General features: G+C 38.1%; 1 protein-coding gene across 2 annotated transcripts in view; it reads left to right on the plus strand.

Moving 5' to 3' along the window:
* FAM169A (family with sequence similarity 169 member A) overlaps positions 1-16,278 on the plus strand; it is a 70,053-nt gene that overhangs the window by 41,088 nt on the left and 12,687 nt on the right. For both annotated transcript variants that reach the window (XM_043977828.1, XM_043977829.1), the window contains exons 3-8: positions 2,430-2,529; positions 3,005-3,090; positions 8,834-9,005; positions 11,514-11,693; positions 13,860-13,988; positions 14,496-14,602. In XM_043977828.1, the coding sequence (XP_043833763.1) occupies positions 2,430-2,529; positions 3,005-3,090; positions 8,834-9,005; positions 11,514-11,693; positions 13,860-13,988; positions 14,496-14,602 (774 nt within the window). The remainder of the gene's footprint in view (positions 1-2,429; positions 2,530-3,004; positions 3,091-8,833; positions 9,006-11,513; positions 11,694-13,859; positions 13,989-14,495; positions 14,603-16,278) is intronic.

The raw sequence follows: 16,278 nt of genomic DNA on the forward strand, positions 1-16,278 counted from the left end.
AAGGACTCGTTCTTAGTCTTCACATAATTGAAGGGTTGACTCATAAAGAAAGCTTGTTTTGCTTGAGACTCAAAATTCTCAAGACAGATTTTGGTCAAGGTATAGAAAAACTTCCTGACAATTTAGAATCGCTGAAGTGGATTGGCCACCTTAGGAGATGGAGTCCCTTGTCACTGGAAGTTCAAGGTAGAGGTTGTCAGGGATGCTTCAGAGGGACCTGGGATCTAAGCTGCAGCTAGTGATGTATTCAGTGACCCCCTAAGGGTGTGCTTCAGTGATTTGAATCCTCTGGCAATATTTTCTGTGACTAGAGAATTTTTCTTTGGATAAAGGAAGAGATGCCAAGCTGATAAACAATACTCATTATACTGAAAAAGGAATAGTCATTGATTTAATCATGCTGTTGATTTAAAAAAAATCCTTTCCATCCCTAAATTGTTGACAAACTATAATTATTTATGAACTGGTGTATTTCTTATACATCTTTCTCCCCAATTTTGCACTTTTTCAAAGATCTGTGACAATTAAAATAATGAGACAAATTATCTGAGCAATTTAATCATTTTATTAATATTGATGGAGGAGGCTAAAAAGGGTTAACAAGACAACTTAAGGCCTGAGCTCTGAGACTGGAACTATAATTATCTGTAGCTAAAATGGGCTAACAGATAACCTAAAACCTAAGCTCTAACTTAAGGCCTGAGCTCTAATCAATAGTAGCTAAAAGGGTTAACTGAGAAACTAAGGTTTGAGATCTTATCAACAGTACTGTACCCAGAGGGTTCAAGTCCCTATCAACCCACACTATCAGCAGAAGCCTAAGGAGACAGTAACCTGGGACCTTTAACCATTAATAGCCATTAATATTCCCAGATGACAGGAAACAAACTGCACTTAGAAACCAGATCTTAAAGTAAAGAGATATCCTAAACAGAGAGACCCTTGGGGTCTGACAACTTTAAACATGTCTTTAGGAACGTGCACAGAAAGACAAAATGTGTCCTTAGGTTCACCTTGTGACGATTAAACCCCAAAACACACCCCTAAGGAAAAAGGTACCCACCTTGGAGGACATCTTAGGACCCCAAGAAGTCCAAAATAGGATATGAACTTCCCACAAGAAGGAGATTAGGATAATGAGGAGATAACCTATTTTGTTCATTATAAATATAGCCATTTTCCCTCTCCCTATTTGAGACATCTATCTCCTTTGGGTGATTCTCCCTTTGGCCTCACAGTATTTTAATAAAACTTGGGAAACTAAGTCACTGAGTCTTGTAATTCTTTGGGACACCTCATGATCAATTTGATCAATTAAATCCATTCCCACTTCAATATGACCCATGGGTTATTGATAAAATGCACTCTATGGCATGAGTTCTCTCTCGGACCAAAGACCCCTGGTATCTTAGTTTATATACCCTTCTAACTGTTGGAGCTCCATCACATGACAATCAAATCCAGTTAATTAGTATCATTTGGAGGTGGGTTATATTAAAATGAAATTGGGGGATATTAGACTCAAAGGGAGAAATGTAGAGGGAACCCCCCCCCCCCCCCAGCTGACTCAATGGTTCCCACCCAGAACTGGTTCATACTGGCCAAATCTCTAAAGTCCTTCAGCTTATCTAGACAAAAGTATCTCCACCTAAGGCTCCTTTTGTTTTGGGTTGGGTTGGGTTGGGTTTGAACTAGATGAGATTCGATGAAATCTCTCCAGGAGGCTTTGTCTTTGGGTGTCTGGAAGAGAGGGCTAAAAAGGGGAGATCTCTGGGTGCTCCTAGATATTAGTAATTATTTCTCACAGATTTTGTATAATTGGAATGAATGTGAGAAAAATGTTTATTAACATTGAGTAGATAGCTTCTTTGTAATAATTGTATTTTGTAGAGTATTTTAAAGTTTACAAAGCACTTTACCAATGTTAAGTGATTTGATCCTCACATTTACCCTGTGAGGAGGGGCAGCTAGGTGGCGCAGTGGATAGAGAGCACCGGCCCTGGAGTCAGGAGGACCTGAGTTCAAATTTGGCCTCAAGACACTTAACACTTACCAGCTGTGTGAACCTGGGCAAGTCACTTAACCCCAATTGCCTCACTAAAAAAACAAGAAAATAAAAAAAACAAAACAAAACAAAACATTTACCCAGTGAGGTAGGTGCTATTATTAATCCCCATTTTACAGATAAGGAAACCGAGGCAGGTAGTGGTCGGAGTGATTTGTCCATGATTAACTCAATCTGAAACAGAATTTGAACTCAGGTCTCCAAGTTCTTTGCTCCATCCACACAGCGCCTCCTATCTGCCTCATCGTAAACAAATGTTCACAGATATAGTAAATATAGCTAGCTACTGTGGCTTCAGGATTCTTCTGGTTTTATTGCATTTTCACCATAGTTCCTCATGATAAAACATTGTTATTCCTTTCAGGTTCCAATCAGCCTGTCAACTGTTGGCTTCATCCCTCTTTATGGTGGTGATCAGACACACAAAATTCTTGCTCTTTTTGCACCAGAAGACTCACTCACAGGTACATTTCTTGCTTTATTTATTTATTTTTAAATAAAACTAATGGATTTTCCTCCATACTTTAAAACTAGTTACATATATATTAGTAACAGTATATTTCTTTTTTTAAGTAAAAAATTTATTTATTTTAGTTTTCAACATTTGTTTACATAAGATTTCCAATTTCAAATTTTTCTCCTTCCCTCTATAATTTAGAGAAATCTTCACTTGCCTTCTATTCCTTTTCTGGTTACTACTTTATCCATTACTCCAGGGTATGGAATTATTTTCCTAACTGATTAGATCTGGGCAGGAAGGCTTTGTTTTTACCTAATGTGAGAATAAGCCAATTTGAGGATATTGACTTCCAAAGACAATATTCACAGAACTAATTTCTTTAATACCACTAAATAGTGACAGTAAATTCAATAAATAGCACCCAGGATTTAATGATTAATTATACTCTTTTTCTTCATTCCTTTATGTTTCCTCTGAAGCTGTGGCTCTGTACCTTGCTGATCAGTGGTGGGCTGTTGATGATATTGTGAAAACATCAATCCCTTCTAGAGAAGGGCTTCAGCAGGTAACAAGACTTTTAGGTTTTCTAGTTACCGTTGCTTTATTAATACAGTGTTTTGATGTAGACTAATTACCTTCTGTGGTCTTTATCTGCTCTGCCCAGCTCAATCAGAATAGACTCTTGGGAGATCTTTACAAAGAATTGAAGACTGCCTCTAGGCAACTTAAACCCATTGAGCCTCATTTTGCCTTCTGGACCCAAGCAGTGCATGTCTACCTGTTATTTGTGACTGCTATTCCCCATTTTGTTTCCCATCCCCATCTCCCACACCAAGGGCATAATATTGAGGACCTTCACTTTCTTGCCTTCTTCCCTCACTTTTGTTTTTTTTTCGCAGGGCAATGAGGGTTAAGTGACTTGCTCAGGGTCACACAGGGTCACACATAAGTGTCAAGTGTCTGAGGCCAGGCTTGAACTCAGCTCCTCCTGAATCCAGGGCTGGTGCTTTATCCACTGTACCACCTAGCTGCCCCCTTTCCTTTATTTTTTAAAAATTAAATTTATTTTCTTCCCCATATTCCCTATTATGAATCAAAGGAAAAGGGAAAAAATATTCATTACAAATTTTCCTAGTCAAACAAAGCAGATTCCAACGATTTTGTTGTTATGTTAAGGGACAGCTGTTTGCCCTTTGTTCTCTAAAAGGACTAGGTCACGACTAGGGCTGTGCAAAGTCACCAGGCTCACTCTCTCCTCCAGAGTCATCTGGGTCCAGTGTGTGTGAGGCAATCTGGGCTAAGTGAGTTGCCATGGGTGACACAGCTGGTAAGTGTCAAGTGCCTGAGGCGAATTTGAACTCACATCCTCCTGACTCTAGGGCTAGTACTCTATCCATTGTGCCACCTAGTAAGGGCAGCTATGGTTAGAGTGCTGGGCCTGGAGTCAGGAAGACTCATTTTCCTGAGTTGGCATCTGGCCTCAGACACTTACTAGCTATGTGACCCTGGGCAACTCACTTAACCCAATTTGCCTCAGTTTCCTTATCTGTAAAATAAGCCAGAGAAGGAACTGGCAAAACACTCTAGTGTCTCTGCCAAGAAAACTTCAAATGGGGTCACTTAGAGTCTGATATGACTGAACAATAATAAAAACTCAAGCAAAGTAGATTCTAAACATAGCTATGTAGCTATGTCTAAAAATGTGTATCTCATTCTTTTTCCCTTTTTTTTTTATTTGAGGCAATTGGGGTTTAAGTGACTTGTACAGGCATTACATCAATCAAAATTCTTAAATCTTTCAAAGTCATTTTTGAATGATAGTATTGTATAAATTTTTCTGCTTTTGCTCACTTCACTCTTGCAAATCTTCTTAGCTTTCCCTACAACCATCTATTTCATTGCTTATTATGGTGCAATGATGTTGCATTACATTAGTATATCATAATTTGTTTAGCTATTTCCCAGGGAGCTCACTTAGTCTCTGCCCAGCCCCCCCCCCCTTTTTTTTTTGCTACTACAGAAAGACATTTTTGTCCGTATAAGTCTATTTCTTTTTGTCTCTTTGTAGTATAGACCTAGTGGCCATATTACTGTCAAAGGAAATGTATAGTTTAATGACTTTCGGGGCATAGTTTCAAATTGCTTTCAGGAAGGGCTAAATCAATTCATAGCTCTAGCAATAGTGCATTAATGTGTCTGTTTTCCTTCAGAGCCTCTAACAATTTGTCATTTTCATTTTATTGTTAATCTGATGGATATGAAGCTGAACCTCAGGGTTTGCTATAATTTGCATTTTTCTAATTATTAGTAATTTGGTGCATTTTTTCATATGGTTTTGATAGCTTGAATTTCTCAGAAAACTTCTTGTTCATACCTTTCTTATCATGCCTTTGTCTAAGTGGTTCTCACATAGAAGAAAACATTCTACTTAGATCTGTCAAAAGACTTTAGAAAAAAGGTCTGACCAGCAGAGTTGTTTTGACTAAATCAGAAGAAAAAACCACAAACTTTCTTCCCCCATCCTCACAAAGTTGTTAGTTCTCAAATCACATTTTGTGGCAATTGAGAAACAAAAGATGAAACTTTACCGGAACTGTAAAGCAAAAGTACAGTTTTCTTTAGAGTTTTGAGAATGACTAAACAAAGAGACTAAACATCTATCTGTACACCGCTTTGGAGAAGGTCTCATGCCAAAATTGATTCATTTAATTTGTGTATATGTTATATATATTTACATATGTTATATGTAAAACCTTTCAGAACACAGTAAAAAAATTTTTTAAAAATTCATTTACTGGGCTGCTAGGTGGCACAGTGGATAAAGCACTGGGCCTGGATTCAGGAGGACCTGAGTTCAAATCCAGTCTCAGGCACTTGACACTTACCAGCTGTGTGACCCTGGGCAAGTCACTTAACCCTCATTGCTTTGCCCCCCCCCCCAAAAAAAAAAAGAAATGAAAGAAAGAAAAACTAGCCACTAATTTTTTTAAAATGAGGACAGCATTTTCCTCTCCCATTCTCCAGGATCTTTGAAAGGTCATACAGTATCTCAGCCAATCACACCTGCCAGATCTTTTAGTACTCTGGTAGGTAGTATGTCTGGAACTGGTAAGCAGATCTCAAGGGCAGCAAGTTGGACTCTTAAGTGTATTATTTTATTTTTTTTTTTTTTGGTGGGGCAATGGGGGTTAAGTGACAGCTAAGTAAGTGTCAAGTGTCTGAGGTTGGATTTGAACTCAGGTACTCCTGAATCCAGGGCCAGTGCTTTAACCACTGCGCCACCTAGCTGCCCCCTCTTAACTGTATTCTTACTTGTCTTGGCTTTCAAATCAAGCCTAGAGAGCAGCTCCTTGCTAAGCTTGGGATGCTGTCAGGAAGAGTAGTCAACAAATGAAAGAGGGATTCCCTCCAAATGGTGAGGTTCTCCATATATTTCTTTTTGTATATACACATTGTGTTGACTTCATTGTGACCCTAGAACATTATAGGTCTTTTTCAATGAGATCCATGATAAGTACTATTGAGTAACCTAACAATCTAGAGAAGAAAGGATGGTAAAAAAAAATGCATCTTGTCCTAGGACGAGACACAATTGAATGGTAGGTTGATCGAGTCAGCATCTGTGCCTGGGACACATATTACAAATAGTCAGTGAGCTGGGCCCAGAATTGAATAGGGAGAAGAAATCAAACTTTTTTAATTTTTTAAATTTTTTTTTAATTTTTAGTGAGGCAGTTGGGTTTAAGTGACTTGCCCAGAGTCACATAGCTAGTAAGTGTTAAGTGTCTGAGGCCGGATTTGAACTCAGGTACTCCTGAATCCAGGGCTGGTGCTCTATCCACTGTGCCACCTAGCTGCCCCAGAAATCAAACTTTTATACTTGAGAAGTGCTGCAAGCTACTCCCCATGTAATCCCCCCATATCTATAAAACCCAATGTTCTCCCAGTAATGTCTGTGTTTATGAATCTTGTAAGAAAGCTTGAGAAAGTATCAAAGCTCTGGATGCTCCAGAGGTCAGTGGTGGTAGTGTATAAGATGACTAAATTATCCATGGCCTCCTAATTAATAGGGGCTGCTACTACAATTGCATATAACATTGATCCAGGGATACCCTAAACTGCCTCCCTTCCATACTGGACCACTCCAAACCCCTTCCCATCATTATTAGACTTTAACTTCCTGAGATTATGTGTATAAGCTAAAAGATAGAATGGGAAGACTGGGCACCTTTTGTGGAAATAAAGGAAAGTGAGAGGCAGGTAAATAGGACAGACCCAGAGAAAATGTCTAAGAACACATCTACACTATCAGGTGATGTGTCTTTGTGACAAGTACTTCCTCTGTAAAACGACTCAGTATAATAGCTTAAAAACCAAATGAAAAGAGGGCAAAGCAGTTTTGAGGATCATTATGACTCCACGCTATCAGGGAGAATGACAATTTCCTAAAAATGATGTAAAGAAACAGAATTTAGGGGGCAGCTAGATAGTGCAGTGGATAAAGCATCAGCCCTGGATTCAGGAGGATCTGAGTTTAAATCTGGCCTCAGACACTTGACGTGTACTAGCTGTGTGACCCTAGTCAAGTCACTTAACCTTCATTGCCCCCCCTCCCCCCCAAAAAAAAGGAAAGAAAAGAAAGAAAAAGTGTTTAAAAGTAGAAATAAGGAAGAAAAAGGATCTAAATCAGCAGAAGGGAATCCTACCTGTGGCAAGAAGTTGGAGGTTTGAAGAACTTGACATGATAGAGAGAACAACCAAAAGAACCTGGAGCTAAGTAGTAGAAAGGGTCTACTTAAACACCACCAGCATTGATCTCTTGGGGATCCACAACTTTGATCCTTTCTCAGGCTTTCTTACAAAATTCATAACTACAACCATGGTGCCAAGAATGGTAGGAGGAGTATAGGGTGAAATGGAGACATTGCTTGTAGGACAGGAGTGTCACTCTCTGAGTTGGGAAGTCTTGTAGTTTTTTTCAACAAGTATTTATTAAGCACCTACTATATGCCATGCACTGTGGATAGAAGTACAAAGAATAAAAGAATCCTAATCGGCAAAGCACTTATCTTTTAGTAGGGGAGAGGCTTTTTAAGTGTTACTTTGTTAGGGTAGGTGACAGTGACTACTTTATTCATCTGCACTTCAGCCAGGATTTCTTTTTATTTATTTCTTTTTTTTTTTTAGTGAGGCAATTGGGGTTAAGTGACTTGCCCAGGGTCACACAGCTAGTAAGTGTTAAGTATCTGAGGCCAGATTTGAACTCAGGTACTCCTGACTCCAGGGCCAGTGCTCTATCCACTTTGCCACCTAGCTGCCCTTCTCAGCCAGGATTTCTAATGAAATCTCTCGTCCTCTGCAGAAAGTTGAGCTGGACTGTTTGGATATAGCCATTTGGCATGTCTGTAGGAAATGTTATGTGTGGAGCAAAAGCACGTTTGCTTTCTGCACTACATAGACATGGATTAGATGTTTGTTACGTGGTATGCATTGACAAGTAGTACGAGGTCTGCTTTTTGCAAAAGTGCACATTACCAGGCTGCCCTCCATGGTGCCACCTTCATGTGAACTGAATTTACTACTTTTAGAAACATTTCTTTGGATTAGATGTTAAGGGTGGTAGTAATTGCCTTTTACAACCCCTGTGATGTAAATGGGGAAAGCAAGCAGCTTCACCTGTTCACAGTAGGACATTATGCTGACCTGAATTAATTTGTAATAAGTTCTTACTTTGGTAAGACAGCAGAGATCCATGCCTTCATGGAATGGCACACAAAATTTTTGTTTGAATGGGGAACTTGGAGCAGTGGTGGAAGATATTTGAGAGCAATCAAGGACAGCTAGTCTACACAGCCAGGGAGGTAGGTAGATGAAGACCTTTGACTACTAAAGAGGAAGGTGGGCATACTTACGACAAATTATTTTCTTGGAACTTGTCTCTAAATGTGACTGGTACCTGGTATCAGCCTGTCAATATAGGTGGTATTTAGAATGGATGGATATTATGTATTTATTATAGTCTAGTGAAATGTAATGAGTATTTAAAAAGCAAGTTGTTAATATCTTTTGAAATGTATCATAATCATTTTTGGATACGTCCTCAACATCATTCCTTGGAATTTAACCCTTCCTTATAACAGTTAACAATTGACATAGTGACTACCCCTGACAATGTAACATTCATTTGTGGACCCTTACTTAATTTATTAGAACTGAATGTGAATTCCAGGGAGTGGGAGCCAGGAGTGGGGTGAGTAGCAGCACTCTTGATCTAACTATTAGAATTGGTGCTTGACTCTTCTTTTTAGGTGAGTACTCTTGGGGAGAGAGTGGTGTTGTATGTCTTGAATCGAATTATTTATAGAAAACGGGAAATGGAAAGAAATGAGGTCCCATTCCTATGCCATAGCAGTACGGATTATGCTAAGATTTTGTGGAAGAAAGGTGAAGCCATTGGATTTTATTCAGTTAAACCTACAGGTGAGTGTTTTAAAGTATTGTTTATGTCTACCAAAACAGGTTATTCTATTAATACAAATGTGATTTTTATTAAATTATTCACTTGGATTCTGAATGAAGTTATTTAATACTTGCTAAGGGCATATTGGTTGGGGTTTTTTGTTTGTTGGTTTGTTTTTGGTTTTTTTGGTTTTTTTTTTTTTTTGGTGGGGCAGTGAGGGTTAAGTGACTTGCTCAGGATCACACAGCTAGTGTCAAGTGTCTGAGGCTGGATTTGAACTCAGGTTCTCCTGAATCCAGGGCCGGTGCTTTACCCACTGCGCCACCTAGCTGCCCTGGGGTTTTTGTTGTTGTTTTTTTTTTTTTAAAGAATCCACAGAATTAAGAATAAGGAATCCTAATTTCACCAGCAAGTTTTTAAAAACCATCCTATTCATCTCATTTAGTTTATTTTTTAGTGAGGCAATTGGGGTTAAGTGACTTGCCCAGAGTCACACAGCCAGTTTTAAGTGTCTGAGGCTGGATTTGAACTCAGGTACTCCTGACTCCAGGGCCAGTGCTCTATCCACTGTGCCATCTAGCTGCCCCGTCTCATTTAGTTTGTTGTTCACTTTCTGAATTTCAATTAGGAACAATAACATCAACAGTATTTGGTTAGAATTCCATACTCTGTTAACTAGAAACTTTTCCCAACACTCTATTATGCCCTTTAAAAAAAATTGTGATGTTTAAAATCTAATGTGTGTGTCCTTACCTGCCCCGCAGTGTGGGAGGAAACTAGTTAGGATTTACTTACAAATTCAGCAACAGTTTAGGCTTTTAAGCATTTATTAAAGTATATTAGAAGTTGGGGCAGCTAGGTGGCACAGTGGATAGAGCACTGGCCCTGGAGTCAGGAGTACCTCCGGCCTCAGACACTTAACACTTACAAGCTGTGTGACCCTGGGCAAGTCACTTAACCCCAATTGCCTCACTAAAAAAAAAAAAAGTATATTAGAAGTTAGGAGAGAGAGAGAGAGCGAGCGAGGGCTTGTGAGTGAGCGCATATGCCTCTGAAAGAATGGAGAAAACCCTATCTCATATCTATGCCTGGAGAGAAAGAAAGAAACAGCTCCTTCACCTAGCTGCCCCTGCTTCCAAAGAGAGTCTCAGTCAGTTCAACCTGAAGCCCCCTGTGGAACTGGAAGAGGGGAAATCCCCACACACACAGCTCCAAGCTAATTGGCTGGTCGAATTCAAATCCATTGATTGACATGACTTAAAGGCAGTCTATGAATAGAGGCAACTTCCAAGTGAATCTGCCCTTAGAAACCTCAGAAAGGTCACCTCATGTCTTTCTCAGCAGGGGGCGGGGCCCCTGGTTCTCCCAATTGTAAGCTGTATTTACCAAATATTTGCTTCCTTTTGAAACAAAAGCAAATGGGGTGAGTGAGGAAATATGAAAAAATTCATTTGTGGCTGGGAAGGTAAATATTTTCTATACTTGTAACCATTTTGAAGCCATAAAAGATACTCTAAATAATTTATCATGTCTTTCAAAATATCTTGATTTTAGGTGGTAAGTTTAGACAAATGTTTGTGTTACATTACTGTAGAGCAATTACTGTAGAAATTGAAAGGTTGGTTGTGTTATAAGGAGCTAGCACAACAAACTTACAAAAGATGAGTACAAGGCTCTACCCAGGGTTCAAGTCTCTCCTCTTTCTTTTCCTTCTCTCAAGAAAAAACAAAACAAAACATTTTTCTAGTTAATTATGGGAATGATTTTCTCCTTACAATGTCTTTAGTCATTGGCCGCATGGATCAGGAGAATTCCTATCTCCATTTTTCTTTGGACTCCATCAATTTCTTGGTCCTACAGCCTCAGAAACCCTCTTCCATGACCTTCTCATTGCCTCTGTTCCTACCCTCTTATGAAAACAGCTCTTTCCATACCTATCTATTACAACTCATGAGCTTTGGATATTGTCTCCTATTTCATGTTGGATACAACTAGGTTCAGGGTTGAAAACTACTTTGTAGCCATCATGTACCTAAATAGTTCCTTAATTCTGGCAGATTATGCCCTTTAGTAAAGAAAGTCCAGTGTAATAATCATTATATAGCAAAAGTGCCAAATAGCCTTGCTCAGTTTTCTGATTCTTTGGGGTTAAATTAAAAACCTCTTTGTTGTGATTGCATTCCATAAATATATATTGTGTTTGTGTGGAGTGTGTGTGTGTGTGTGTGTGTGTGGAGTGTATGTGTATGTGTGTATATACGTATATTTTTTACTTTTAATAAACATTTTTATTTAACGTTTTGAGTTCCAAATGCCATCCCTTCTTCTCTTCCTCCCCTCCTCCCTCCCTTAGGCAGTAAACAATCAGATATAGGTTATACATGTGCAGTTATGTAAATAATATTACCACATTAGTCTAAATGTGTGTGTGTGTATATATATATATGTATATGTATGTGTATATATATATATATATTACACTGGTAAAAAATATAGTGATAAATTGGTTTCCATTCTCATGATTGCAGGAAGCTTGTGTACTTCCTATCTTACTCAAAGTTACCAGCTTCCTGTGCTTGACACAATGTTTGTAAGAAAGAAATATCGTGGAAAAGATTTGGGGCTACTGATGCTGGAAGACTTTGTTGATTCCTTTACAGAAGACAAACTTGGTCTACGGTTTCCACTCTCTTCTTTTATGCATACAGGTAAATGAAAAAAAAAAATTGGGGGGGCAGGGCAATGAGGGTTAAGTGACTTGCCCAGGGTCACACAGCTAGTATGTGTCAAGTGTCTGAGGCTGGACTTGAACTCAGGTCCTCCTGAATCCAGGCCCAGTGCTTTATCCACTGTGCCACCTAGCTGCCCAGTAAATGAATTTTTAAAAAAAATTTTTACTGTGTTCTGAAAGGTTTTATACACTAAGAAGCTTCTTTTAATCTCATTTTAACATTTAACATTCCTTGGAGAGTCAGAAAGCTTAATTTATTTCCCATATCATTTTCATTTTTTAAAGCAGTCTTTTAGGGTTCACTAGCATTCTAGTAAGATTATTTGTAAAGCAGAGTCTATATAGATGAGACATTTTTTCATTGACTTCCCACTATAATGTCAGAAATGTACTCCCACTGAAAATATTTTTATCCTAAGGCAGTTCATCTGTTTGCTGTTAAGAAGGACCAGGCACTACTTTGGCTGGCAGCTGAGGGATCAAGTTTGGAATGTCCATCCCAAACTCTGTTGACCTTTGGGATGGCATCTGGAGCTCTGGAGAGCAACAGGTTCTCTAAACTTCTTCCTACAGTGATTCACGACCCTTCCCTACCCCCAGTCCCCCAAACCCTGGCCAAATACTGACCATTTGGGAGAGAATTTTGTGTCCCCTCACCTTCCCTCACCCCCTGCCTTCTTGCTCAGCTCCTAACCATCCTAATCTTGACTCCTTGAGGAGTGTAATAATTCATAAATTGAGGGATCCTAATAGATAATGAATCATAAGTTGAATAAAGTTGGTTTGTAAGTTGCTGTCTTTTACTTTTTAAATATTTTCAATTGCATGTAAAAACAATTTTAACATTTGTTTTTAAAGATTTTGAATTCCAAATTCTCTTTGATATATTTGCAGTCATGCAGAACACATCTCCGTACTAGTCATGCTATGAAAGAAAACACGGGCCAAAAAACCCCCCATGAAAAAATAAAGTGAAAAATAGTATGCATCAATCTGCATTCAGATTCTATCAGTTCTCTGGGGGTAGATAGCATTTTTCATCATGAGTCATGAGTCCTTTGGAATTGTCCTAGATCATTGTTTTTGTTTAATTGTTTTTCCTTGTTAGAAGAGAATTCTCATGGGATGGTGGATAATCTGGTAATGTTGGTAATCTTTTTTTTTTGGTGGGCAATGAGGGTTATGTGACTTGCCCAGCGTTACACAGTTGATTATCAAATGATACTGCCAGTACAGTATTCAGTGTTCTGGTTCTGCTCACTTCATTTTACACCAGTTCTCATAAGTCTTGCCAGATTTTTCTGAAACTATTCTGTTAGTCATTTCTTAGAGTACAATAGTATTCCATCAGTCTCATATAGCACAGCTTGTTCAGTCATTCCCCAATTGATAGATATTCCTTCAATTTCCAATTATTTGCCACCGCAAAAAGAGGTGATACAAATATTTTTGTACAAATAGGTCCTTTCCCCCCTTTTGTGGGGGTTGGATCAGTTCATAACTCCACCAGCAGTGCATTAAGGTCACAGTTTTCCCACATCTCCCCAATATTTGTCATTTTCCTTTTTTGTCATCTGATAGGTGTGAGGTAATACCTCAAGAGTTTTTAAAAATTGCATTCCCTCAGGCTAGCAGATTTCCCTGAGGCAAGAATAGAATAGGGAATAGCAAGAGAAGTGGTTTAGTTTAGAAATTCAGCTGGTCTGTAATGAGCTGAATTTTTGAACTAAGTTCTGAGACAAAGAACTATTGACTTGGCAGTTACAGGACAGAATAAATTAACTGTAAGTAGGAACAATAAAAATGATGTTTAATCTGGTTATGTAATTTTATATAATCTGGTTTAATAATGGCTTTAATTAAACCAATTTAATCTCAGTATATATTAAAAGTAAAAATTGAAACAATAGCATAACCACTTGCAATTCTAGTTCCTTTGCTCTTTCTACTCTGGCATATTTTCACTTGCATTTGACTACCTTTTGTTGAAACCATTAATCATTCAAGGGTAATCATTCACCTTTTTAACTTAAATTGAATTGATTTTTCTTATTTTCATCAGCACATACTCTCACAGATGATGCTTTTAAATGTACGGATTTTAACAAAAGAAAAGAAAAACCATTATACATGTGTTTTGTAGCTTGTAGACAGTATTTTGAGAAGTACCCAGGGGATCATGATCTTCTTTGGGAGGTTGAAGGAACTGGACAGTGGCATCAGAGAATACCCATCACCAGTGCATTACAGAGAGAAGCATTCAGACGTCCAGGTAAGAATTGTTATAAGTTGATTACAATCCCACTCAAATTAGAAAAGCAAATGTCCACTGGTAATAATACAGTGTGTTCAACAGCAGATAGATACTACAAAGGTATTCTAAAGTTTGACTGTTCTTGTATATTAACTTTTAGGCTGCTAATGATCATCTGAGTGGTTCCAAGGGCTCTGCTCATCTTTTTAAGGAACTACTCAATATGCTAATTAAGGATTGGTTAGAAAAAGGAGATAGGGTGCTGAACAAAAGACAAGCATGAAGCACAGCCTCAGTGGAATTCACAAATTCACGAATTCTGCTGGAATTCTCAAAGGGCAAAATAGTTACTTAAGAATACTTGTGGACATTCTTTCTTTTACTTTGAATAAAAGGATTCTTGAGGATTGGGTGGTTGTTATAACCAAATATTTTTTGTAACATTAAAACTGTTATAATGGTGATATGATAACCAAATATGTTAAGTGGGCTTGCTTTTCTTTTTAAAAATTCTTCTAAGCACAGAGGTTTCTCAAAATGAAGTGAGAAAACTTACCTTTGAAGAATGTGACTCTAGACCTAGTCCCGAATATGAAATAGGACGTGGAGAAAACCAGCCTAATGAAATGCAGGTAATTGTAGGTGCACACATATTTTTTCTGAGAGTAACATTTTGTGTGTGTGTGTGTGTGTGTGTGTGTAAGAAAAAAATTCAGTCCAGTTTATGGTTGTGAATATTGTAGTATATTCAGCGAATACTTCTTGTACCTTCTGTGAAAATGGTTATTTGGAGGAAAACAATTATCAGTGATCATTGCTAAGTTGTTTAGAAATGATAGTGAGCTTACATCTTATTCTGATAAACATTCTTTGCTTTAAGAAAAGTGATTATGGGTAAACCTGAATTGACATACTATACAAAATAAGAGGGATTAATTTGCATTTTGCATTTGGAATGGGTGCCCCTGAGTGGGTATAGTCACCTCCTTTTCTTTAAAGGTTTTGAAAGCCAAGACTTAGCAGAAAAGTTGAAGGGTTGATTTTTGTTTTGATATGCGTTGGACTTGATAGCCTTTGGAAAAGGTTCCTTCTGTCTTCTGAGATTCTCTGAATTTATCCATTTTTCTTATTTGACCCTTGTAAGAAACGTTAAATTCCTTGATTTACATCACTTGTAGATTATTTTTTTTTCGGTCTGTGCTCTGAATTGCTCCATAACCAAAATACAAGCTTAAAGTAATTATTTTTTAAAAATATCATATGAGACTATTAGGTACTTAGAGTTACCATGGCTTTGACACCAAGTTAAACATGCTGTTTTAGCTTATGAATATAGAAGCTCCTTTGGAAACATTACTTAAATTTTTATATTAAATTTTTGAGTAGGGTAGACTTAGTTTTCCTAGTCATTTTGTGCTTAATTTGAAAGAAAGAAAATAGAGTCCCTTGTAGCTTTTTGAAATCTTATACCAATCCAATTCTGGATTCTTGGAAGTGAGGGGGTGTACATACATACATGTGTATGTTGTAAGGAGAAAAAGACTTGCAGAGCACAATGACTTGATAAAGTGTTTATTAAAAGTCAATACACCATATGAAAAAATGCTCTAAATCTCTAATGATTAGAGAGATGCAAATTAAAACAACTCTGAGGTACCACCTGACACCTATCAGATTGGCTAAAATGACAAAAAAAGGAAGATAATAAATGTTGGAGAGGCTGTGGGAAAATTGGAACACTAATGCATTGTTGGTGGAGCTGTGAGCTGATCCAACCATTCTGGAGAGCAATTTGGAATTATGCCCAAAGGGCGATAAAGCTGTGCATACCCTTTGACCCAGCAATCCCACTTTTAGGTCTTTTGCCCAAAGAAATCATGGAAGGGGGAAAGGGACCCACATGTACAAAAATATTTATAGCTGCTCTTTACGTGGTAGCAAGGAATTGGAAGTTGAGGGGGTGCCCATCAATTGGGGAATGGCTGGACAAGATGTGGTATATGAATACAATGGAATACTATTGTGCTGTAAGAAATGATGAGCAAGAAGAGTTCAGAGAAACCTGGAGAGTCTTACATGAGCTGATGATGAGTGAGATGAGCAGAACCAGAAGAACATTGTACACAGTATCATCAACATTGAGTGTTGACCTACTGTGATGGACTATATTCTTCTCACCAATGCAATGGTACAGAAGAGTTCCAGGGAACTCATGATGGAAGAGGATCTCCAAATCCAAGAAAAAAAAAGAAAGAAAGAACTGTAGAGTATAGATGCTGATTGAACCACATTATTTCTTTTGTTTTGG

Source organism: Dromiciops gliroides, chromosome 1 (genome assembly GCF_019393635.1).
Source record: "Dromiciops gliroides isolate mDroGli1 chromosome 1, mDroGli1.pri, whole genome shotgun sequence".
Classification (NCBI taxonomy): Eukaryota; Metazoa; Chordata; class Mammalia; order Microbiotheria; family Microbiotheriidae; genus Dromiciops; species Dromiciops gliroides.